This window comes from Vulpes vulpes, chromosome X (genome assembly GCF_048418805.1).
Source record: "Vulpes vulpes isolate BD-2025 chromosome X, VulVul3, whole genome shotgun sequence".
Taxonomy (NCBI): Eukaryota; Metazoa; Chordata; class Mammalia; order Carnivora; family Canidae; genus Vulpes; species Vulpes vulpes.
Genome location: NC_132796.1, coordinates 87,478,111 through 87,505,546, shown reverse-complemented (window position 1 = coordinate 87,505,546; position 27,436 = coordinate 87,478,111). Strand labels below are relative to the sequence as shown.

General features: G+C 37.5%; 1 protein-coding gene across 1 annotated transcript in view; it reads right to left on the bottom strand.

Moving 5' to 3' along the window:
• The window catches only part of WDR44 (WD repeat domain 44), an 82,564-nt gene that overhangs the window by 13,133 nt on the left and 41,995 nt on the right, over window positions 1-27,436 (bottom strand). Inside the window, exons 6-13 of the mRNA XM_072743645.1 lie at window positions 27,052-27,147; window positions 25,214-25,350; window positions 24,290-24,373; window positions 20,664-20,770; window positions 19,754-19,905; window positions 15,202-15,340; window positions 13,914-13,978; window positions 2,691-2,804 (exon numbers count right to left, since the gene is read on the bottom strand). Coding sequence (XP_072599746.1) covers window positions 2,691-2,804; window positions 13,914-13,978; window positions 15,202-15,340; window positions 19,754-19,905; window positions 20,664-20,770; window positions 24,290-24,373; window positions 25,214-25,350; window positions 27,052-27,147 — 894 coding nt within the window. The remainder of the gene's footprint in view (window positions 1-2,690; window positions 2,805-13,913; window positions 13,979-15,201; window positions 15,341-19,753; window positions 19,906-20,663; window positions 20,771-24,289; window positions 24,374-25,213; window positions 25,351-27,051; window positions 27,148-27,436) is intronic.

Sequence of the window (27,436 nt, the reverse complement as noted above, 5' to 3'; positions counted from 1 at the left end):
CAGTTCATTAATAAAACCGTATAAAACCCAAATCTATGTATATCAACAATATTCAGATAAAAAATAAAAAACCCCAAATCTATGGTCTGCTCCCCATTAAACTCATTTTATTCAATTCTTGCAATATTCTATTGCTTTAAGCATATGAAAGAAATATGAAAACATCCCTAAAAGTGAAGATACTGAAGACTTATTAAGATTTGTTCCGTTATGCTAAGAAGATTCTGTTCAATAAATACTTATTGAATAAATGAAATTAAATAATTTTCTTGAACCAAGCAGTATCTTCAGAGTCAAAGAAATTAGATTTAAACCTAAGTTCTACCCATAACTAGTTTTGTGATCTCGGATAGGTCAGAGATCTACTCTCCTTATCTACAAATGAAATATTGTCTACCTCACAGGTCACTTTAAGAATTAACAAGGTAGGGATCCCTGGGTGGCGCAGTGGTTTGGCGCCTGCCTTTGGCCTGGGGCGTGGTCCTGGAGACCCGGGATCGAGTCCCACATCGGGCTCCCGGTGCATGGAGCCTGCTTCTCCCTCTGCCTGTGTCTCTGCCTCTCTCTTTCTCTCTCTGTGACTATCATAAATAAATAAATTAAAAAAAAAAAGAATTAACAAGGTAGGGCGCCTGGGGTGCTCAGTCCCTTAATTGTAGGACTCTTAGTTTTAGCTCAGGTCATGATCTCAGGGTCCAGATCTGGAGATCAAGCCCAGTGGTATCGTTGGGCTCTGCACTCAGCAGGGAGTTGTTTCCCTCCCCCTCTCTTCCTTTGCCCTTTTCCCTGCTCATGTATTCTCTTTCTCTCCTTCTCTCAAATAAATAAATAAATAAATAAATAAATAAATAAATAAATAAATAAAATTAAAAAAAAAAAAAAGAATTAACAAGGTAATTCTCATTACCTGGCACAAAGTAAGTCTTCAATAGATAGAAAAATCACTATAAATACTGATTATGCTAGATATTGAAAAGAAACAAAAGTAAAATAAAATCTGGTCCCTACTTTGGGCCTTAGAATCCTGTTGCAAATAATATCTAGACATGTACATAAGTAAACAGGTAAAAAAAGAAAAGAGCACAGAGACATATAAAGGCCTTATGAACAAAACCAAGTTTCCTGGAGAAGAAATTCTGCCCTAAGACTCCAGTGTGACTCCTGCTGAATTTCTAGCCTGCCAGTCTGCCCTATAGATTTCAACTTGCCTGCACCCACAGTTGAGTGCTCCAATTCCTTAAAATAAATCTCCTTATGTATGTATGTTCTCTTGGTTGTATTACTCTGGAGAACCCTGACTGATAAGTGGTCAATGGAGAGCTCATTTCTTCCAGTCAGAGTTACATCCCATAAAAAATACTGGGTTGTTTTCAGAAAGTAAAACGAGTGAAGGTTCCCAAATATGTGTGTACTTTGTACTTATCCCCAATGAGTATGATTATTAGATTCTGGAAACTTCAGATTTGTATCTTCTGACAACTCAGATTTCACACAGGGTGCGGGAGGAGTATAAAGATACAATTAGGGCTCAGTTTAAGACCAGACTACCAGGTAAGGTCTAAGTTTTTTCCAAGTTAGAAAAAGACATTATGACAGATGGGTTTTTTAAAGCATCCAGAATACCTAAACAAGTATGACGGGAGCAGCAATTCATAAATGGAGTGATTCAAAGTTGGAGCTCAGGGAAAGCCTGACTTGCCTATATATACCAGTAGTAACTTTGTGGTACATGAGGTTCACTTGACACAGTGAAAATATATGTGCAACATTGATATCCCTCTGCTGGTATTTTGTTAACTCAGTTGACCTTTCTCAGTTTAAGGCTTTTATATTTTTAAAGCTTTTTTATTCATTTATTTATTTGAGAGAGAGAGAGAGAGCGAGCACATGCAGTGGGAGCAGGAGGCAGAGAGAGAGAGAGAGGGAGAAGCAGATGCTCTGCTGAGCAAGGAGTCCAATATGGGGCTCGATCCCAGGACCCGGGGATCATGACCTGAATTGAAGGAAGACTTAACCAACTGAGTCACCCAGGAGCCCTAGTTTAAGGCTTTTAAATATTACTTCCCCCTCCAATTCTAAATATATTTTAGATCCTGATTACTGACAAATGTTAATCACAAAGGAAATACAGGGTATTATGCAAGAATTCCAAACAATGCTTCATGCTTCAGATGCCTTAAATAAAATGTAAAGTATCCCTTTAAGTTTTTGCAAAACTGCTAAGATACTTGTTCAGTGGTGGAACAGGCCTTCTACTTCTGAAATAATTTTGCTCTAAGGGAAAAAACCAAAGTGATGACTTATTAAAGAGTTACATATTGTTAAACTTAATGATTCAATAAATATAGATTAGCCAAAGCAGTCTTGCTTAGATCAGACTTCACCATTGTAGCTGCAGTCATATCCACTTTGCGAGGATAGTTACATTGCAAAATTACTTTATAAAGAAGAAAAAAGTACAAATATATAGACAGTTCGGGACAGAAGCTGTTAAGTAATATATACATTTTATTAGCCTAACTTGATGTTTCTCCTCTTTTTAACCGATTACTTTGTAGATAACTCCCATGAAATATATTTAACCATTCAAAAACTTGACAGTGTGACAATCATAAAAAGAAAACACTTGTTTTTACCCTAAAGTCATAATTACATAGAATTAATACACTCTTCAAGTAAGAATTTCTTACTTTAGACCATGAAAGATCAAGAAGATCAGCGGTGTGTCCTTTATATTTGCAAAATGGCCGCTGCCGAAAAGGTGCATTTTTATCATCAGGATCTTCATCAGCTCCACTGCATACCTATTTAGATATAAAGACAAAGGTTAAAACTAGAAAAACAAAAGCTTCATACTCTTCCCACCCCATCCATTCTCTCATCATTTTGTATGCTGCCTGACTGAAATCTTTATCTACCAGTAACAAACTCCCCTTTACGATGAATCTACTACTTATCACTCATCCATCTCCTTGTTCTAATAAACCAGGATCATCCCTGAAGACTGTGCTATCACAATCTCTCCCTCCTTAACAGAGCCCCTACTTTGTCCTTTTCTGAGCATCTGTTCCTTCCGGAGAGGTGGGAGCCAGCACCAGGGGATGAATCATGATCGGTCTTGAGCTCATTCCCTTTCCCAGTGATGATTGATTTAGGCATGGGCATGTGCTACAGTTTTTGTCAATTAGACATGAAGGAAAGTGGTGGGGGAGACAGAGGAAAGGCTTCCAGAAAGATTTACTCACTCTTAAAACGGGCATACTAAAGGGATGTTCTTTCCTTCCTCTGAACATTGCTGTCCGTATGACACCTAAGACTGTAGTTGCCATCTAACTACCGTGAGGGGAACAAACCAAAGAACAACAGACAAAGAAGAGCAAAGCAGGAGGATGGCAGGACCCTGTGTCCCTGATGACACTACGGAGCTGCTGAATTAACCAACCCTGGAACCGCCTTACCTCCAGACTTGCTTCCTCATTGTTTAAGCCATTTTCAGTTGGATTTCTGTTATTTGAAGTCAAAAGCATCCTGACAGAGGTAGGTAGAAAATAATGCCATACATGTGTGCCATGCATTTAGTTTACAACATGCTTTTGTATTCATTATCTGAATGAATCCTAACAACTCTGTCAGGTAGGTATTAACATTATGAAGATGGATATATAAAGAAAAACACCTGAGGCTCAAAGAGATCAAAATAACATATTAAAGCTCACACAGCCACCTGTAAACAGCAGAACCAAAGCAGAAATACAACCATACGTCCAAAAATTGTCCCTCAAATGTTTTAGAGGATGTAGCATAGGCAAAAATACAGAGTTGTTAGCTAATAGGCCTTGCATATTTAGGTAGGATGATGAGGATGGGGGAAAAGTGCCTGGAGATATAGCAGGGGATTAGGGTAAAAAGGTACTTTGAGACCAAATCATAAAGAGCCTCACATTTGTGGCTTAAAAGTTCAGATATTCTAAGGCAGTGGAGAGCCAGGACAGGCTTCTGAAAAGAAAAAGATAACACGATGTGACCAGTGCTTTGGAAAGAGAAAGCTGGGCAGTAAGGTAAAAGATGGTAGGGAGAAAGAGTTGGAGGCAGGAAGAGCAGTCACTAAGTGTAAAGAATGAGGAAGGCTTAAACTAGGCCAGTGGCCATAGGACAAATAAAAACTACTACTACTATTTGCCTAGAACTTTACAGTGTATAAAAACATCTTTATATCTACTGCAAAGGTAGAACAGCTACAAGAGATGCTGTGCCTTTTGCCAAGCACTCCTAATCCTAGAGGGCTACAGCTTCATCCTCTAGTTGTGCTGTCAGCCAAGAGAGCACAGAAGAACACATAAAACTGAACAGGATTGCCCTACTGCATAAAATTCAACCTTTTGCTAAATAACCATTTACATTTCATTAATTCCTCAGCATCATTCCTCTAGCACTGATTCCAGATCTTATTTTTCTCTTCAAACATCCATGTTCTTCTCCTTGTACTCTACATTTTCTTTCAAAATACTTTAATACATCTTTTTGATTATAAATACATGACCAGTGTAGACAATTCAGAAAGCATTAGAAGCAGAAAAACTAAAATTAAAACATAATTTGCTAACATTTTGATGGCCTTCATCTTTCGTTTCTTAAAAAACATTAACTGAAATCATTGCACACATGATTCAGTATCTTCCTTTCCATTATACCATGAACATTTTCAGTAATTCACTCTCTGAAAACATTTACTAGCTGCATATGGATGTGCCATAGTTTAATCATTCTCTAACTGGTCATTTAGACATTGACAATTTTTTGTTAGAATAGCAATTCAATGAATATCCTGGAACATGCATCTTTATCCCTATTTTATTATTAAGAGTATTACAGTTAAAAGGTTTAAACCCAAGACTTTATACTATCTTCTGTTATTTGTTTTTAATAAAAGCAGGTATGTTTACTAAAGAAAATTTTAAAAGTACAGACAAGTATAAAGAATCAAATAAAAATGGCCTAAAATCTCATCATCTAGAGATGACTACTACTAATAATTTAGTAATTTCTTTTTTCCCCCCAAAGATCTTATTTTCAAGTGATCTCTACACCCAACATGGGGCTTGAACTCACAACCCTGAGATCAAGAGTCACATGTTCTACTGATTGAGCCAGCTAAGTGCCCCAACTTTAGTGTATTTCTTTGAAAAAAACCTTTTTTTTTTATAAGATTTTATTTATTTGACAGAGAGAGTGAGTGAGAGAGCACAAGCATGGGGAGTGGCAGAGGGAAAAAGAGAAGCAGACTCAGGGAGCCCAATGCGAGGCTCCATCCCAGGACCCTGAGATTATGACCTGAGCCGATGGCAGACGCTTAACTGACTGAGACACCCAGGCACCCTTCTTTGAAATTTTTTTAACCTCACATTTTATTTTGAATATTTTTAATGTCATTAGTCTTTGAAAATAATCTAAGGACTCCATAGTATTCTACTTCAAGAATTATACCATAGTTTTTATTTTCCAACTGTTAAAAATTTAAATTGTTTAAATTTTAACTATTGTTAGAATACTAAGATGAAAATCCCTTTACCTTGAGCCTGATTATTATTTTTTTTAAAAAAAGATTTATTTATTTGAGAGAAAAAGAGTGAGCATGAGCAGGGGGAGGGGCAGAAGGAGAAGCAGAGGCCTTGCTGAGCAGGAAGCCCTATGCAGGGTTGGATCCCAGGACCCTGGGATCACAACCCCAGCCAAAGGCAGACACTTAATTGACTAAGCCACTCAGGCACCCCCGATTATTTCTTCCTGACAGATTTTTTAAAAAAGATTTTATTTATTTATTCATGAGAGACAGAGAGAGAAAGAGAGAGAGAGAGAGAGAGAGAGAGAGAGAGAGGCACAGGCAGAGGGAGAAGCAGGCTCCATGCAGGGAGCCCAACGTGAGACTCGATCCCGGGTCTCCAGGATCACACCCTGGGCTGAAGGCAGCACTAAACCGCTGAGTCACCTGGGCTGCCCTCATGACAGATTTTTAAAGGTAGAATTATTAAAGGTAGACTCAACCAGTAAAATGTTATATATTTTATCTATATGTATTCTCTATAAGCAGATATCTACATCTAGAGAGATATTTATATCTCTAAATAAATATATATAAAACTTTATTATAGCCATTTCAAATATACATGAAGTAGAATAATGTAATAAATAGTAGAATGAACTCCATACATCCATCACCTGCTTTAATGATTATGAATATTTTACTCATCTTGTTTTATCAATCCTTGCACATTTACATATTTGCTTATTTTTGCTGGAGCACTTAAAGCAAGATCTAAACACCAATGATTTTACCAGTAAATATTCTTTATGTATTTCTAACTAATAAGCCCTCTTTTATTTATTTTTTATTTTTTTTTAATAAGCCCTCTTTTAAATATAACTACCATGCCATTATTACACCTAAAAAATACCATTTGTATCATCTAATATCTAACCTATATTCAAATATCTGGTTATCTAAAAACATCATTTTAAAGTTGGACTGCTATGAAAACTTGTAAGCCTTTTGATATTTATTAGCACTGACTATTTACCAGTTATTGTGTTAATTACTTGAGATAAAATAAATAAGACAATTCTTATCATTCTTATATTCTAGTCTCAGTATTTAAAAGCTAGAATGAATCTTTTAAAATATGTTAGATTATATTATTCTGTGTTCAAATACCCTGGCACAGAGTAAGGGCTCATAAAATGTTAGCTGTCGTTACATAAATTGATGTAGTACACTAAGTGCCTTTAACAGAAATATGAGCAAAATACCTTGGGGGCAGTGAGGGAACATATGAATAATATACACTGGATGCAGCAAGAAATGCTTCAGTGAGGACTCTTCAGTCTTAAACCAATTGGCAAGGCAAATGGGAACAGCATATGTAAATACATGCAATCAACAAAGAATCTGACATTTTTGTTGGGGTAACAATGAATATCTGAGAAATGGCTCAGAACACAAGGTTTGTGAGGGGGAAGGGTGAAAAATAACAACGAAAGCTAAGGTCAGGCTGATCTCTGCAAGACTGAGCCACACTAATGAATCTGGACTTAAATCTATAGGGAAAAAAAGAGAACCCAAAGCAGTGCTTTAACAGGAAAGGAACTAAATCAGGTATGTTTTATAGGAAAGTAATTCTGTTAGTAATGAGGATGAAAGACTGGAATCTGGAAGAATAGCTATTATGATTCAAAGTAAGAGGTAAAGGCCCAGATTACAAACAGTGGAAATGAAAGGCCAGATTCCAAAGACATTTCTGAGATCCAGTTGGCAGGATCTGGTGAATGAGCAAACGCTGAAGGAGAGAAAAGTAAAAAGTGATCACAGTTTCTAACTCAGAAGATGGTATGGGTTTTAACTGACATCAAATACATTATCAAAGGAGGGGTTATCCAGGGAAAATTATATATATATTTTAAAGATTTTATTTATTTATTCATGAGAAACTCACAGAGAGAAAGGCAGAGACACGGGCAGAGGGAGAAGCAGGTCCCACGCAGGGAGCCCAACTTGGGACTCGATCCTGGGGCTCCAGGATCATGCTCTGGGCCGAAGGCAGGCGCCAAACCACTGAGCCACCCAGGGATCCCCGGGAAAATGATATTTAATTCTGCTTTGGATATATATTATCATCACTGATGCCTGTTTTTCCCCATGCAGAGCTCCTTCACATAAACTGTCCATCGCATCTTTATATCTTCAGTGCCTAACACCTAGTAGAAATGTAGTAATTGTTGTTGACCAAACCAAATCTAAATCAATGCATATTTTTGAAAGATTTACTTATTTTAGAGACATATTTTTTAAAATTTATTTATTTTAGAGGGCATGCATGAGGTGAGGGTCAGGGGGAAAGTCTTCAAGTAGACTCCCCTGAGCATGGAGCCTGATCTCACCACCTATGAGATCATTACCCTGAGCCAAAACCAAGAGTCAGACATTTAACCCACTGAGCCACCCAAGAGCTCCTGAATGCACTTTATTTTTTAAAGATTTATTTGAGAGAGAAACACGTGTGTGTATGTGTGCAGGGTTGGGGGAAGGGCAGAGTGGCAAGGAGAGAGAATCTCAAGCAGACACCCCACTGAGAACAGGGCCTGATATGGGCCTTGAGCTCATGACCCTGAGATCATGACCTGAGTCGAAACCAAGAGCCACACGTTTAACCGAAGCCACCCAGGTGCCCTTCAATGCATATTTTTAAATAAAATGCTGCACATCTACACTTTCACAAAAATTACCTCTCACCTCCATATAGCTAACTCCTTTCATTTAAATTTTAGATTTTAATAATCTTGAAGGAGATCAGACTATGTCACCCCAAAATATTCCCTTCGCATAAAGATTATTTTGAACTGGAGGCAACTGAGAAGGAACAGACACAAGAAAAAGTCTCTGCCCTCCCTGCTTCTACTCGAAAGCAGAGCAAGAAATTCTTTGTGAGGGTGTCTCCCCTTCATCTCTTCCTTGCCAAGAAGGGGAAAGTATATTTTACCTCTGGAGATAGTTACTAAATAATCCTTATCCTCCATTAGTTTCCCCCAATATTTTTACCTGGTCACAATTTACTCCCTTAAGGGAGTAAATTTGGGCTTTAGGCCCAACCCCTTCCCTTCTGGCCTGGTCACCTCTCTACAAACTTACCACCTTTGTTAAAATCATATTATAAGCCCCTGGTCTAACTGCTTCTTTAGGTATTCGGTATTTTTCTATGAAGGCTTCCATATACATATATAGTGAACTGTTTCTCCTGTGAATCTGTCTTTTGTCAGGTTATTCGTGGATCCCAGCTGCAATCCTGGCTGTAGAACCTAAGAGAGTAGCAAATTTTTTCCCTCCTTACAATCTTCTCTCAAAAATTCAAAGCAGCAGTTAAATGCTGTAACACCCATAATGATGTCCCACTAATCAAGCACACCAAACATAGATTTAACCCAAGAAAAGCACCAATTCCTATATAAACAGCATAGTTACAACTTCTAGTTTCAAGCAGAAATTTTACAAATCTCTACCATACTGGAGCAAACTCGGCACATCCTCTTCCTTTCTTCCAGACATTTACTGAGCTACTTTTGGAAATCAATAGGAATGGAGAGAGCATAATAGGCAGAATTCTAGGCTTGGCATGACCAATGAAGAGGTTAAGGATCTTGGGTGTGTCATTCTCTATGCCCAGCAATAGTACAGGTAATTCTAGGTACTCTATTTTACATGAATGCTAACAAGAGTGAGGATGTAGTTCAGAAGAGATAAGTATATCACTATCATGAGAAAAGAAAAAAAGAACACACACATCAGGAAAATAAATCAATGAATACACTGTATATACTGCCCCTCACTGTAGCTAGTGCTATGATAAAAGATAATATCAGATATCATACTCCAAAGGCATATGAAATCGAGGCCACTTCTAACCACCCCCTAACAAAATGACAGAAGTGAAAGAAACACCAATCTTTTCCTGAAAACAACAGATATAAATGATACTCAACTACTATAGGAAAAAACCTCAATACTCCAGGGGGTCACTACTTTTTGTATCAAAGAAATACTATGCTCCTCATTTTAAAAGCCTGAATTTTGGGCACCTGGGTGGCACAGTTGGTTGAGTGACTGACTCTTGGTTTTGGCTCAGGTTGTGGTCTCAGGGTCGTGAGACTGAGCCCCCAGTCAGGCTCTGTGCTTGGCATGGAGTCTGCTTGAATTTCTTTCTTCCTCTCCCTCTGCCCCTCCCCACACCACAGACTTGTGTACAATCTATCAAATAAATAAATCTTTAAAAAAAAAAAGGCCTGTATTCAAACAAGCTTAGGAATTACTTAGGTTTTTTGGGGGAGGGGGAAATGAGGTAAGGGTGGATGGATGTAGTTAAGAATATGGGGGTGCCTGGTGGCTCAGCCAGTTAAGTATCTGTCTTCAGCTCAGGTCATGGTCCCAGGGTCCTGGGATTGAGACCCGCATTGGGGTCCCTGCTCAGCAGAGAGACTGTTTCTCCCTCTCCCTCTTCCTGCCACTCCCCCTGCTGTGCTCTCTCGTGCTCTGTCAAATCAATCTTTTTAAAATTAATTCATGAGAGACAGTGAGAAGCAGAGACATAGGCAAAGGGAGAGGCAGGCTCCCTGTGGGGAGCCCGATATGGGACTTGATCCTGGGACCTGGGACCATGCCTTGAGTCAAAGGCAGATGCTCAACCACTGAGCTCAACTCACACACACTGAGTGTGTGTGTATGTATGTATGTATGTATGTATAAATAAGTAAATCTTTAAAAAAAATCTGTCAGTAGGGGGGCTTTTGGGTGGCTTAGTCAGTTGAGATTCCAACGCTTGATTTCATCTCAATCAGGTCATGATCTCAGGGTGATGGGATTGAGACCTGCATAGGGCTCCAAGCTCAGCACAGACTCTGCTTGGTATTCTCTCTCTCCCTCTGCTCCTCACCCCCCGTTGCAACTCACATGATCTCTCTAAAATAAATAATAAATGAAATCTTTTAGAAATACATTAAAAAATCGGTTAGTAGGACTGTTGAAATAAGTATAATACAAGATGGTATAAATAGTTCCTGTTTTTAATAGTAGTCAATGCCTGTAAGATTTATGGTGAATTAAACTAATAAAAGCAAAACCTTCTCTCTAAAGCAAAGTGGTTAAATTTTTTACCACTACATTAGTCAGTGAAGGCTTTATAGAGGAAGTGAGCCTTGAAGAAAGGGCAAACTTTGAATAGAAAGAAGGGAGGTTACAGGCATCCAGATAAGGAGGATAGGAACAAAGGCACAGAAACAGGAATTCAAAACCGATTCAGGCCCACCACAGTCAGGCATGTGGTTAGGTTCCAAGGGCACTAAAATCCATAGTACAGATTTTTGCCTTAAATCAGCCCAGAGTCTAGTCAGTGAGAAAAATTGCCAAAGAACACACAGTAGTGATATCAGTGTCAAAGTATCTGTAACGTTTTGTTGGAACACAAATGAGGAACAGTTTTGCCTGCCTGACTCAGGGAAAATAATGAGAGAAGATAAGATATTTGAATTGAATCTTTTTTTTCCTTTTTGAACTGAATCTTGAAGGATGAAGAGAGTTCTGCCCTATGAGAAAAGGGGACGGGGAGGGCACTGTGGGCAAAGCAAACAGCAGACAAAGGCAATGAAAGTGAAATAATGCTTAGGGTACAGACAGACCTAAGTCTAGTGTGGTGAGCAGGGTGCACAGGCACCAGGGAATTAGAACTGAGTTAAAAAGGTAAGATGAGGGGGATCCCTGGGTGCCTGCCTTCAGCCCAGGGCGTGATCCTGGAGTCCCGGAATCAAGTCCCGCGTCGGACTTCCTGTATGGAGCCTGCTTCTCCCTCTGCCTGTGTCTTTGCCTCTCTCTCTTTCTCTGTGTCTCTCATGAATAAATAAATCTTAAAAAAAGGTAAGATGACAGGGTCCCTGGGTGGCTCAGCTGGTTGGGCCTCTACCTTCATTTCAGACCATGATCCTGGGGTCCTGGGAAAGAGCCCCACATCAGGCTCCCTGCTCAGCGGGGAGTCTGCTTCTTCTTCTGCCCCTCCTCCAGCTCATGTTTGCACTCTCTAATAGAGAAAGTCTTTTTAAAAATTTGCATTCACTATCATAAAATACACATACATACACACACACACACACACACACACACACACACACAAAGGTAAAATGAGGCAATATCAGGAAGGGCCTTATTCTGTAGGCGACAAGAAGCCATCAAAAATTTTTAAACCACAAAATGGCATCAGATCTGGATTTTGGGAAAAAAGCTAATGGTAGTATAGAAAATGAATTGGGTAGAGACCAGAGACAGAAAAAGCAATTAGGAGGCTATAGCAAACATCTCAATCAACATTGAGGGCTGAGATATGTGAGTGACAATGGAGAATGAGGGGACAGATTCCATGGGGATTTGTAGGCAGAGTAGATAGAAATGTATAACTAATTTGATATGTGGGTAAGGAAAAAAGTAAGGAGTATTTTCTGATGGAGTTAAAAAAGTAAGGAAAAAAAGGTAATGGAGTATTTTCTGATGGAGTTAGAAACGTAACTTACGGATAATGATGCCATTAAAGAAGGCTCAAAAGAGAGAAGCAGGGCTGTGGGTAGGTAATATAAATATTTACATGAGTGACCATTAATATCTAAGCCAGTTACTGAAGCCAGCCAGCTGGGGATAATCCTAGGCTACTCACCAACAACCCCAGCTAGTCCATCACCAAGTGCCAGAGATCCTACATCTTCTACATCTCTCAAATTAGCTCATCGTTATAGTTTCTAGACCCACTGTTTCATAAAGTATTTGCTTCTCTCCTGGGTTAATAACCTTTTAAATGGTCTCTCTCTCTGTAGCCTGGACCCCATCTAATTGATGCTTTACAGGGTTTACCAGAATGCTCTTCCTGAAACAAAAATCTGAACGTTTTAACTAAGCTCCTGACTGAAACCTCTCAGGACCTCTCCCCTCCTCTCTCCGACCCGTAGCTTGCAGGACGACCCGTAGCTTGCAGGACAAAGTCCAAATATCTTGGTTTAACACAAAGGGCCATTTAAAATCCTAATCCTGCCTTCCTCTCCTCCAACTCTCACACATGCCTGCTCTACTCTAGCAACACGGGACTTCGGGTAGCACCATTAACATGCCATCCTGTTTCAGCCTCCAGGCTTTTCCACTGGCTGTTCACTGTGATGCTTTACTTTCTTCCTTCTCTCACACACTTAACTCCTGGCTCACAAACAAAGCCTCCAGGAAGATTTTCCCTCATGCTCTGATTTGTAAAGATAACTCCTATACTTGGGTAGTACCTTCTATAGAATATTACCATCTAATACTAGAATTGTGAATGTATCTATTTCATGAGTCAGCATAGTCTCTGAGGGCAAAGACTATATCTCATTTGACTGCAGAATCTAGCAGTATCTGGCACACGTAACAAGCACTCAAAAAATATTTGTTGAGGGAATTCAATTTTAGACCTATTAATTGATGTGCTTGGTGAATACACTGACAGATTCTATAAATACTGCTATGTGAAAAGGGTAGCATGCCCAATAATATCTTGTTTAAAACCCATAAAGCTATTCAAAGGAAACAAGAATTATGAAGGTAGAGCCAATTCACTTGAGGCAACAAATGAATATGTCAAATAAGGATGGGCAAGGATACAACCCTGAAAAACAGCACCATTTAAGTGGAAGAAAGAGACAGCAAGGGTGTAGGAAGAGAACAAGGAATAACAAAACCATAGAAAGCTGAGAGGAATATGTCAAATACTATAGAGACAATGAAATTTCAGGAAAATACTGTTGAGCAAGTGAACATTTTAGGTTCTTTGCTTACATCACCCTTGTCTAGATCAATACACAAGGAGCACAGGGAACAGCTTAGAAAAATATTCTCCATTTTGCTTTTTAGGTTTAACATTGGTTATTTTTAACCTTCCATCTATCAGATCAAATGAAAATCATTAAGATATTTTAAACTACCTGAAACTGTCATAAAATATTTATTAAACCAATAAGATAGAAAAATTAAAATATTTCAATATCTTTTTTCTTTTCTTAATCACCCCTTATTCAGTATCCAATGTTTTTTTAAATTGTAACATGGATTTGAGGGGAGGGGATTTTGTTTAATTCAAATCTGCATTACTAGTTTAGTAGCTGGAATAGTATCATCCACTGTATGACAGCTTTTAAATACCACAATTTTTCATTTACCAATTCTAAAAGAAGAAACTCTTGTTTCTAATGTATCTTAATTTACTGCTTTCATGTAACTATAATTGCTGCTAGACAATAAGGTACTTCATGGTAAACAAATCAAATTATAGCACTTAACAATAGTAATCAGAAAATACTGAACATACCCCTGTATCTGTATCAGACTTTGATGAATTCAGACTTTCCTGAGAAGGGGATGGGGACACACGTCCTAAAAACAATATAATAATTATAAAAACGTATGTAAACACACTTACACAAAACATCAATCAGAAATAATGATACAGCAACAGCTAATTAATAGTCATATAATGTAACATTCTGAAAAAACACATTTTCTAAATAAGTGAAGCATTAATTCTTTGGCCATCAAAATATTGGTTATCATTTTTATCATAACATCTTTATAACCATATCACCAATGTAATACAATATTTTAAAATCCTCATTATTCATAGTGAATACAAACAAGATGAACAATAAAGGGGCACAAAGGGCCTGGGGTGGTGTAAGTCTCAATGTCTTTCTGCTCCAGGCAGGGCAATAAAAGAAATGTAAACATAGTTTAACTTTTTGCGAACCCATTATCATCTTAAATTATGTATAACACAATGCAAGATATACCCACAGGACCACTAAAGTATATGAGGCCTCATTTGCCAGTTTAGTGGATCTTCCTAGATTTCTATACTCCTCAAATTGATGCTTCAAATATACTCTATACTCCAGCCCATGGCCACTTATTCTTTCTCCCATCCCTTAACTTCTTGGTTTCAGCCCTGGTTGACTGGAGTGAGGATGGGAGTGAAAGGAAGAGGTTTGTGAACAAAATTTATTGAAGTTAAACAATTATAAGAAAAGGAACCCATAAACATAAAACTCTCATTTCCATCAATTCTAACTCTCCTGGTAAGTTATCAACATACAGAACTAGTTTACATAACTGTAATCACGTGTACATGTATCACATTCTGAGGTTTCCCTCTGCCATTTAACCTTTTTTTCATATACCTCTAATGTACTGACAAATCACATTTCCTTTTCATAGATGGGTCTCCTTTAGCTTTCTTTACTTATTAGATGGATATTATTATTTTCATTCTTTTTCTAGATTAATTAGGTTATTTCATTTTAAGCCAGGGGAGAACTAAAGGTTGTCAGGGGAAACCAAGTAACTTTGTTCTCAACAGCTGATGAAATAAACTCTGCACTACACTTCAAAAGGGATAAAGTCAAAAGCTTTATGGTAGCATTTTCCATGGGATTTATATGCTTTTTTTTGGTGTTGACTTCTGTCCTACTTTTAGGTTTGTGACCATTATGAAAATTAGTGGTTATTGCAAATGGTTGCCAGAGAAAGACATTATTATACCTAAAATGTAAAAATAACAGATGTCTCTAGAGTTTTAAAGCCCACAGGTGAATGAAAAATACCTTCGGTATTGTATTTCATTCTCATATTGTTGAAATAGTCAAAAGCATTTTTTAGAGCCCATATTCTCACTACGTTATCTTGTCCAGCTGAGGCAAGTAATCGGCCACAGTGAGAAAATTTCATGGTCCACACAGCTCCCTATGAAAACAAAGAAAGGTTCAAAGTTATTACAAAGGGTGACGGGCACTGAGGGGGGCATCTGATGGAATGAGCACTGGATGCTATACTATATGTTGGCAAATCGAACTCCAATTAAAAAAAAGTTATTAAAAAGTTTAAACTTTTTTTTCAAAGACTTTATTTATTCATGAGAGACACACAGAGAGAGGCAGAGACATAGGCAGAGGGAGAAGCAGGTTCCCCACAGGGAGCCTGATGTGGGACTCAGTCCCAGGACCTCTGGATCATGCCCTGAGCCAAAGGCAGAGGCTCAACCACTGAGCCACCCAGGTGCCCTAAACCTTTTTTAAAAAAGATTTTATTCTTAAGTCATCACTACACTCAATATGAGGCTTGAATTTATAAGCCTGAGATCAAAAGTTGCATGTTCTACCGACTAAGCCAGCCAGGCACCCCTAAGAGTCGAAACATTATTTTAAAGCCAAAGTAAAGAATTATTCCAAATTATACATCCTAAGATAATGCTCACATTCTGATACGACCTGAGGCCAACAGTTCAATGATGCAACAGCACAAAGAGGAACTTTTAAGAGAAAGGCAGGATAAGAAAGCAGCATTTTACCATAATCTAAATTAACAAGGTCAAAGCACAAGCCTTGTCTACAAATGAAAGGAAATGGAGTTCCGAGGTGGCCAGAAATCATGTAAAAACACAAATAAAATCTCAGTCTCCTAGCTGAACATAAGGGGGAGTGGCATCAGAGGAGACAGAGCCCTCAGGATACCACTGATACTCTTGATCAGGGCTGAGGGAAATAGAAGTTCACATTAGCAGTGACTTTCAGTGCATTGGGCATTTATAAAGTGTTGGAATGGTGTGGTCTCATCCTGTTTTTTTTTCTCCCTAGAAACAATGTTTCACAGTATATGGTTAGAATTCCCAGATACTGGGCACCTGGGTGGCTCAGTCAAACACCTGCCTTCAGCTCAGATCGTGATCCTGGGGTCCTAGGATGAGCCCCAGGTCAGGCTCCTGCTCAGCAGAGAGTCTGCTTGTCCTTCTCCTTCTGCCCCTCCCCCCTACTCATGCTTGCTCTCTCTCAAATAAATATTAAAAAAAAAAAGAATTCCCAGATACTGCTAACACAGGGAAGTATGTATGTGTTGGGGGGTGGGGGTGGGGTGATTAAAGAACGTGAACCCTTAAATTGGAAAAACCAAATGCTATTACAACAAACACTGTTAAAACTACTATTTTATTATAACACATATCTATGCAGATCAAAAAGATTATCCAAGTTATGGGGTGCCTACTTATTTGGGAGACCATGCAACTCTTGGTCTCCAGGTCATGAGTTTGAGCCCTATGTTGGGTGTAGAGATTACCTAAAAATAAATAAACTTTAAAAAGGATTATCCAAGTTAGAGGCAACAGCTCATTTACTGAAATAACATTCATTTCCACAAAATTCCAGTATATTAAGAAATTTGTTATTGAGAGCCTACTAAAATGAGACTTTACTTAAAACTGGAAATAATGAAAGTGAATCAAAACAGTACAAGGAAATTCCTCAAGGAAGTTATCAGAATCAAATATTTTATGTGGAGATCATAAGCACCAAAGTCTAAATTCTAATCTGGCTGCCATCTAATATGTTTACAGTTGTTTCCTTCTAGTTAAGCCAAATTTTGGATTTAAAATCTAAATAAATAAAATATTTTAAAAAATAAATAAAATAAAATAAAATCTAAATAGATACAGATTCCTGATCAAAAACTCATAGCATCATCTGTCCAATCTAGGAGTTTATTACCACCTTCCCTGTGTTCCTAGCATTTTCAAGGGGTAACCTACAATATCACTTGTGCACTTTATTACTACTGTGGTACATTTTAACTCTGGTAGAAAACATGTACCTGTCTTCCCTGGTTTTAGCTGCCATCTGACAAAATACACTGACCTACTGCAATATTTGTGTTAATTATAAATACACTCAGGGAGGGGCACCTGGATGGCTCAGTTGGTTAAGCATAAAACTCTTTATTTTGGCTCAGGTCATGACTCTGGATAGTGAGATCAAGCCCCACATCGAGCTCAGTACTCAGCAGAGTCTGCTTCTCCTTTTATTCTGCTCCTTCCGCTGCTTGCTCTTTCTCAATAAATAAATAAATAAATAAATAAATAAATAAATAAAATAAAATAAAATAAAATAAAATAAAATATCTTAAAAATATGCCCAGGAAGCGTTTTAAATGTCTTCTAAAGACACAGACCACCCTGTAAATTTAACTGCTTTAAAGTTTGGTACCTTTACACAGCTTTCTTAATGATACAGGCCTAGAGTTTACTTATTCAATAACTTTCACTTCTTGAGGGATGCCTGGGTGGCTCAGTCAGTTAGGAGTCTTAGGTTCAAGTCATGATCCCAGGGTTCTGGGATTAAGCCCCATGTCAGGCTCCTGGCTCAGCAGGGAGTCTGCTTGTTTGTCTGTCTGTCTCTCTCTCTGCTCCCCTTCCTGTGATCAGGCTTTTTCTCTCTCAAATAAATAAAATTTACAAAAATTCAAAAACTTTCACTTCTTGATATTTGCAAATGAAGTATCTGATAAAGGGATAGTATCCAAAATATATAAAGAACTTATCAAACTCAACACCCCAAAAAAGCAAATACCACAGTTAAGAAATGGGCAAAAGACATGAATAGACATTTTTACAAAGATATCCAGATGGATAACAGACTCATGATAAGATGCTCAATATCACTCATTATCAGGGAAATACAAATCAAAACCATGATGACATACCACCTCACAATTGTCAGAATGGCTAAAATTAACAACACAAGAAACAACAGGTGTTGGCAAGGATGCAGAGAAAGGGAACCTCTTGCACTGCTGGTGGGAATGTAAACTGGTGAAGCCACTCTGGAGAATGGTTTCTCAAAAACCTAAAAATAGAACTACCCTATGATCCAGCAATTCCATTACTAAGTATTTACCCAAAGGATCAAAAAATTGAGATTCAAAGGGGTACATGAACCCTGATGTTTATAGCATTATCAATAATAGCCAAACTACAGAGAGATCCCAAATGTTCACTGACTGCTGAATGATGAATAAAGAAGATGTGGTATAGGGCAGCCCAGGTGGTTCAGTGGTTTAGCGCCACCTTCAGCCCAGGGCCTGATCCTGGAGACCCGGGATCAGGTCCCACGTTGGGCTCCCTGCGAGGAGCCTGCTTCTCCCTCTGCCTGTGTCTCTGCCTCTCTCTCTCTCTCTGTGTCTCTCATGAATAAATAAATAAAATCTTTTAAAAAAAGATGTGATATATATATATACATATATATATATACACACATACACACACACACACACAATGGGATACTACCCAGTGATCAAAAAGCATGAAATCTTGCCATTTGCAATGACGTGGATAGAGCTAGAATGTATAATGCTAAGGAAAATTAAGCCAATTTGAGAAAGACAAATACCAATATGATTTCACTCATACATGGAATTTAAAAACCAAAACAGAGCAGCCCTGGTGGCTCAGCGGTTTAGCGCCGCCTTCAGGCCAGGGTGTGATCCTGGAGACCCCGGATCAAGTCCCATGTCAGGCTCAGGCTCCCTGCATGGAGCCTGCTTCTCCCTCTGCCTGTGTCCCTACCTCTCTCTCTGTGTGTGTCTCTCATGAATAAATAAATTTAAAAAAATAAAAAATAAAAAATAAAAAATAAAAAAATAAAAATAAAAACCAAAACAGATGAACATATGGGAAGTGGGGGGGAAAAAGGAGAGGGAAACAAAGCATAAGAGATTTTTTTAAAGGATTTATCCATTCATTTGAGAGAGAGAGAGAGAGAGAGAGAACACACATGAGTGGAGGAAGGGGCTGAGGGAGAGAAAAATACAATCTCAAGCAGAGTCCCTGCTGAGTGCAAAGCCCAAACACAATCCCAAAACCCCTGAGATCATGACCTGAGTTGAAATCAAGAGTCAGATGCTCAACTGACTGAGCCACCCAGGTATCCCAAACCGTAAGACTTTGAATAGAGAACAGATTGAAGGTTGATGGAGGGAGGTGGGTGGGGGATAGGCTAGATGGGTAATGAGTAATAAGAAGGCACTTGCTGTCATGAGCACTGGGTGTTGTACGTAAGTGATGAATCACTTAACTCTTATTCCTGAAACCAATATTGTACTGTATGTTAATGAACTAAAATTAAAAACAAAACAAAACAAAAAACCTTTCAGTTCTTGAATAATCCAGAAATAGACTGCATTACCTAGGCATTAAATCATTATTAATATTAATTTACTCTTCTTGAGTCAGGTTAGCAAAATTATATACCTAAGAGATTGGCTTTATAGAAGCCAATATACTTCTCTCAATGAAAACAGTCAATCCTGAAAAAAATAAAGGTTGCTTACCATATGCTCACCACTAAGATCTTGTACCACTTTGATCTGATCAAAATCATAAGGTCCTTTGAAACCATGTGCTGCTTTGAATTTGACTGGTCTTGTATATGGCATTCCTTCATCATCACTTGATGAAGGATCATCTTGATCAGTATGAAACACTGAAGAGAAAAGCAATATAGAAATCATCACTAGCTAATGTAGACGTAGCTATCATATGTTCATATCTACTCTTCACCAAGAAAATTCATTAAATGGAAAAGCAGTATCTATTACACCAAATAGCATATTGGTTAAGAACATGGGATCTGGTGCCAGACTGTCTGGGTCCAAATCCAGCTCTGCCATTTATTTGTCTATGTGACCATAGCCAAAGCACTGGACCTTTTTGTGCCTTGGTTTTCTCATCTATAAAATGAAGATAATAACAGTACTTACCTCATAAGGTTTTTATGAAGGTTAAATGAGTAAATACAGGTCCAAGTGCTTAGAACAGTGTCTGGCACAAAATAACTACTGTATTAGTGCTTATTAAAAAAATAAATAAGTATAATTCCCACAAAGGCATAGGAAGTTAAGCTCTGAACAAATTTAGAATATATTCCTAATTTTGAAAATATTCATAAAAATGAAACAGCCTTACAAAACTAGCTTACAAACTGATCAATGAATACTCATCGCTTTCAGGTTGTCATAGTTATAGAATATGTAAAAATTCATGTTTAAGATGAACAAATTTATTTTTCTTCCTCTCATAAAATTAACTGATACCTACAGTACCATGATATATTGAAGTGCTAAGATGTTTGCTAAAAGGTTTCTTACTTTCAATAAAACAGAATGCTTCTTATAAATTATAAGGTATTTGAATGATTACAAATCAATTAAATATTCATTTGTGATGTTCTGTTTCACTTACCTTCATCTCTAACACTTTTAACTTTATTCACAGCACGCTCACCATATTCCTCTGCAAGGTGCTTTGCTCTCTTTACTGATTTTCCTAAGAACTTCTTCAGTTGAGTCCTTAGCAAAAATGCAAAAAAAACCAAAATTATTTTTAAGATATTACCTATTTGAGACAGAGAGCGAGGACATGAGTAGGGGAGGGGCAGAGGAAGATGGAGAATCAGACTCCCTGCTTAGTCTGCTCAGTCCCTGTCCAGTCCCAGGACCCCAAGACTGACCTGAGCTGAAGTTAGACTCTTAACTGACTGAGCCATCCAGGTGCCCCCCCAAACCAAAATTATTTATTAACTAACTATAAAAGCTCAACAACTAACAAATAATCTCATCAGCTGTGATTAGTGTATTATAATGGACAGTATCATATATTCTATTGTATTTGTTTTCTTTCTTTGTTTTTGAGGGAGAGAGCAAGTGAGCGAGCTCAAGCAGGGGTAGGGGATGGGCACAGGGAGAGGGAGAGAGAATTCCAAGCAGGCTCCTTGCCCAATACAGAGCCCAACGAGAGGCTTCATCTCAAAACCCCGAGATCATGACCTGAACCGAAGGCAGATGCTTAACTGACTGAGCCACCCAGGTGCCCCTCAAGCATTGGTTTTCAATGGTGAATAATAAATTGGCAGGGATGGAGTGGGAGGGGAGTGTTTAAAGTGCATGAACCTGAGACCCACCTGCAGATCATATGATTTAGAGGGTCTGAGGTGGAGCTATTAATCTACAGTGAGAATGTCTTTGAGAAGACTACTTTAAAGAGCAATCCTTGGGACACCTGGGTGGCTCAGTTGGTTGAATGTCTGAATCTTGCTTTTGGCTCAGGTCATGATCTTGGGTCATGATACTGAGTCCCACACTGGGCTCTTGAGCTCATCAGGGTGTCTACCCCTCTCCCTATACCCCACCCCCCGTTTGCACTCATGCTCTCTTTCTCTCTCCTCCTAAAATAAATAAAGAACTCTTATAAAAAAGTAATCCTTAAAAAAACATTTTGCCAATATAAAAACTATAGGGGTGCCTGGTTGGCTCAGTCAGAAGAACATGTGGACTCTTGATCTAGAGGTTCTGAGTTTGAACCCCATATTGGGTATAGAGATTACTTAAAAATAAAATCTTAAAAAAAGAAGCAAACTATAAGGAGGGGGCGCATGAATGACTCAGTCGTTTAAGAATCTGCCTTCAGCCCAGGTCATGATCCTAGAGTCCTGGGATGGAGCCCTGAATTGGGTTCCCTGCTCAGCAGGAGTCTCCTTTTCCCTCTTCCTCTGCCACACCCCTGCTCAGGTTCACTAAATCTCTTTCTCTCAAGTAAATAAAATCTTAAAAAAAGAAAGAAAGAAACTATAAAGGGATATTTACTTACAGAATAAAATGTTTGGTACCCTATGATGGCCTTTTGTCTCTTCTCTTTCAGTTTGGGTATTTGCATGCAATACGGTTAGGCTGAGCTTTCCCAGGAAGTATTCCCAAACACAATGTAATACAAGTATGTATTTCAACTGTCCATAAACAGGACTTATTTATTGCTTATTAAGTAATCTGTCTCAAATTTCATATATTAAGATCATAAAAAATAAAGCATAGTACATAAATGATATTTAAAACCAAAACAAAATTTACAGGAGGCAATTTTTACCAATTCATGGAACTCATGATGTTAAAGGGTAATATTTGAAAGAGTTGCTAAGCCATATATAGAAAGATGTTCACTGCCACATTATTTACAAAACATAAAAAGTAGGGAAAAAAGGCATAAAAAGTAGAGAAAAACTGAGTTTTCATCAACAGAGGAATGAATAAGTGCCTGTATATTCTTACAATGGAATGCAATAAAATAAATGAGGCAAACCTCAGTTCTTCAAATGTACCAAGCTCTTAGTCATCTTGGGGCCAATGCCATGTTATTTCTGCCTGGAACATTCCTCCCATGTTTAATTTCTACTCATCTTTTAGGTCTTGGACCAAACAGTTACTTCTCAAAAAAAGCCCTCAAATCTTTTTTTTTTTAATGATTTATTTGAGAGAGAGAAGGGAGGGCAGTGGTGGGGGGAGAGAAAGCACAAGAGCACAAGCAGGGAAAGCAGCAGAGGGAGAGGGAGAAAGAAGAAGAGTACCCCACACAGGGCTTGATCCCAGAACCTGGGATTATGACCTGAGTTGAAGGCAGATGCTTCACCAACTGAGCCAGCCAGGTTCCCCCCTCCTTGACTCTTTAGAGCAGATTTTCCTGTTTTCTACTCCCACAGTACCCCATACATTTCTTTTATTGCAATTACTACAAATGTAGTTAGATTTATGTTTCTCCTACTTAACTGGGAGCTCTAGGAAGGCAGGGACTACATTTGTCCTAACTATTGTATCTGCAGCACTGAATTCCCATATCTCTGGCTGATAGAAAGGCTACAATATATTTATTATTGGTACTGATATAAAGAGATGTTCATTACAAATCAGATTTTTTTTTTTTTACAAATCAGATATTTTTAAAAAGCCAGCTGATAGGGGCACCTGGCTAGCTCAGTCAGAACATGTGACTCTTGATCTCCATGTTGAACATGGAGCTTACTTTTGAAAAAAGGCAAATAAAGCAAGCCAATAAACTATAGGCACAGTATTAATCCTGCTTTTGTGAGGAAAAAAATTCTAGGCAGAATACACCTAATTATTAACATTGGTTATTTCTGGATGAGGAGACTTTAATTTTCCATATTTCTGTATTAGTTTTTTTGTTCTTGTTGTTAAAGGAATCTTTATACCTAAGATGGGGCTTAAACTCACAACCCTGAGATCAAGAGTTGCATGCTCCAACCAGTCCAGGCATCCTTGTATAAGTTTTGATAATAAAAAAACACAGATGATAAACCATTTTAAAAATTAATATAAGAGGTGCCTGGGTTGTTACGTGCATTGTGGGTAAATCTTTTCTGAGAGTTCTCAATGCTTTCTTTGATAAACTTCCCATACTAAGGAAAGATCAGTCTATAGTGAAGAATTTGCTTTGGGGCCTTAGACTCATCTGCCTTTGGCTCAGGTCATGATCCCAGGGTCCTGCGATAGGGCCCTGTGTGAGGCACTCTGCTCAGCAGAGGGGTCTGCTTCTCCCTCTCCTTCTGCCACTCCCCCTGCTTGTGCTGTCTGTCTCTCTCAAATAAATAAAATCTTTAAAAAATCAGAAAACACATTAAGATAACATAAAATAAAGGTAAAATGTAATTTATGTAGACTGTAGGTGTCACTGAAATTGAGAAAAGGAAATTTACCATGAACTGGAGTAGTATGGAAAATTGTTTAGTTGGATTTGAAAGCAGCGTCAAGAATAATCATGTTCTACTAACATTTCTGGTCCCTACCATCAGAAAAATAATACAGGCATGATGCAAAATTTATTGATCATTTACTATTTGCCAAATGCTATAAAAATGACCACCAATACAGCCTCAAGCAAATCCTGTTCCTGGGAACAGGAAATGGTGGTGGTAGATGGACATATAAACTAGATAGAGCACAGACTTAAAATAGTATGGCAATTCTCTTATTTTTTACATAAAAGCTTGAAATAAAGAAAAGGAATGTACTGTAACTCACGTTTTCTGTTTTAACCTTCCACCATCAGTATCTGTTGTCTGAGATTGTAACTTTTCTTCATCATCTGACTGTGCTGCGTCATTACTACAAGAGGGGGAAGAAGTCATTTTAAAAGAAGCCATTTCCCCCTACACCTCTCAACAATCTCTATGTATATTTACTATATATTTACTATATACTCAGGTACTCAGAATAAGAAAAAAAAACTATGTTAACATACTTTATAGAAGTTTAATTTTAATAATGATCCTGAGACTGTAAGAAGTGAAAGGTCAAAGAATAGAATCTTTAAGCATGGTATAATGTACAAAATGCAAGCGAAAGCAATTTAGGAACTTATGGAAAACCTACTACTACCAACAAGGCTTCTTGCTGGACAAAACATGCTGCACAGAAATGACAAATTAACTTCCTCTTTGCTTTTCAGGCACATCATGTATTACACTTTATTAAGAACTACTTTCATAATAATCACTTCTTTTTTTTTATGGAATAATCACTTCTTTGATCTACATACATCTCAAAGTCAATCATCGCACTGTAAAGTCATTTTCTAGCCTACAAAGATAATACAATTACTTATAAAATTTGTAGTACTTAAAGCCAGGTTTTAGAAAACCAGGTCTTCATTCCACATGTCTTTTTACCCTCAATATGTTTCAATAATGTCTCTAGTATTATATAAATCATTTTAAAAGTGAAACAAAATACTATGAGATTCAAGAGATATTCTATTTTCCTCAAGTAACTTTATGGTCTTAAGAGAGAACAATATTGAAGAATTCACATATTAACTCTTTTAAATCCAAATTTTAAAAAAGAAGACTGCATGAAATCAAATTAGGGACTGCTATAGTTCATAAACACAGAAATCTTCACCACTCTGAAATATTACAAATGATAAATAATAACAATAGGCCATACCTTACATATTCCTTAGTCCTTCTCATGATGTGTAGAGTGAGAGGATTAATACCTGTTGGCAGTTTCTCTTCTGCAAGACTCAAAGGTATTTCTTCTCCAGTATCTAGGTTCTTAATCATGACACTGGCTAAAATTTCCTGAGATAAATAAAAATAACACCAAGAGGACCTATAATTTAATTATCTTTTTGAGTCTGCAAAATTCTCAATTAAGCTAAGGACTTTCTAGATATATTTAGTACTGTGTACAATAATTTTTAACTTTAGTGAGATACAATTCATACACTGAAAAATGCACTCATTTAAAGTGTATAATTCAATGATTTCGAGTAAATTCAGAGCTGTGGAACGATTACCTTTAAGTTTAGAACATTTCCACTACCTCAAAAAGAAACTCCATATCCATGAAATGCCATACCTCATTTTCCTCTCCTCTCATCCCCTGGCACTGACTAATCTACTTTTTGTCTTTATGGTTTGCCTATTCCAGACATTTCATATAAATCAAATCATCTTGTATGTTTGTCTTTTGTGACTGGCTTCTTTCACTTAGCACCATGTTTTCAAGGTTCATCCATACTGCAGCATGTGTCAGAATTTCATTCCTTTTAATTTCCAAAAAACAATCCATGTGGTTTGGGTATACCATATTTTATTTATCCATTCATGGGTGATGAATGTTTGTGTTGTTTCCACACTTTGGTTATTATGAATACTTGTGTACATTTTTTGTGTGGACATATATTTTTATTTCTATTTGGTATATACATAGTATATATAGGAGTGGAATTGCTGGGTCATGGTAATTCAATGTCTAATATTTTGAGGAACTGCCACACTGTTTTCCAAAGTATAATAATTTTTAAAAATATATTGCTTAAAAGAAATGAAAACTGGGGCACCTGGCTGGCTCAGTTGGTGGAGCATGTGCCCCTTGGTCTTGGGGTTGAGTTTGAGCACCATATTGGGTGAGATTACTAAAAAATAAAATAATCTTTAAAAAAGAAAAAGAAAGAAAAAATGACATGAAAAATAAGATTTTGCATCAAAACTTTATTTGGAGTAAACTGGCCAATCGATTAATACTAAATTTTAATGGTAAGAAGTAAGCACTTAGTCTGTATACTGTGCATCACTTAGCAAGTATAAAAACATATAACTATAACATCAAGTTCTTTTTAAGCCTACCTTCTATTAAATTTGGACCTTGTTTTCAATACCACATAATGGTATAAAAAGGTAAGTTTAAGTTAGAGTTGCAAACTCCAGAATATTAAAAAAAAAAAATCTGGGGTGGCTGGCTAGCTTAGCCAGTAGAGCATGGGACTCTTAATCTTGGGGTTGTGAGTTTGAGCTCCATGCTGGGTGTAGAGTTTACTTAAAAATAGATAAAACAGGGACACCTGGGTGGCTCAGCAGTTGAGCATCTGCCTTTGGCTCAGAGCATGATTCTGGGGTTCCAGGATCGAGTCCCACATCAGGCTCCCTGCAGGGAGCCTGCTTCTCCCTCTGCCCGTGTCTCTGCCTCTCTCTGTATCTCTCATGAATAAATAAATAAAATATTTAAAAAAATAGATAAAACAATAAAAATGTTTCTAAAAACTAAGAAAATCATCAATTTTCATTTTTTCTTCTAGATTTTTTTGCCTAACAGCAATAAACTTTAAAATTTTTTTTAAATCATGGTAAAATATTTTTAGTTGTATATTCAGTGGTATTAAGTACATTAACAATGCTGTGTGCAACCATCACTACCATTCATCTTGAGAATTTTTTCATCTTCTCACTATGATTTTTATATTTTATGTTTTTAAGAACAAAAATAAAATCTAATTATACCTCATCAGTAAGCTCTCTTCCAGAGTTGGATCTAGGTCTCTGAGGGCCCATCACCTCACCTGCTACAGTCTGCCCATCAGGTGCTTTTCCATTTTCCTAAAATTACAATTTTATAAACAGAAAGTAGACTGAGTCAATTTTTATAAACACTCAATTATTCATTACCACACACAGTTCTAAAGAATTCCATAATTCACATAATGGAGCCTACTGAAAATTTAAATGAAACACTCCATTTCAGTCTTTTATTATTCCCAGCATGCTGAAAAACATTAAGTATCAAAACCACTGCTGCCCATGAAATAATGTCTTAGTATTTGAAAGCAAATAAATGTTCTATTTGAACCTGACCCAATAGCAGTTCTCTACTACCAGAATGCCAGCA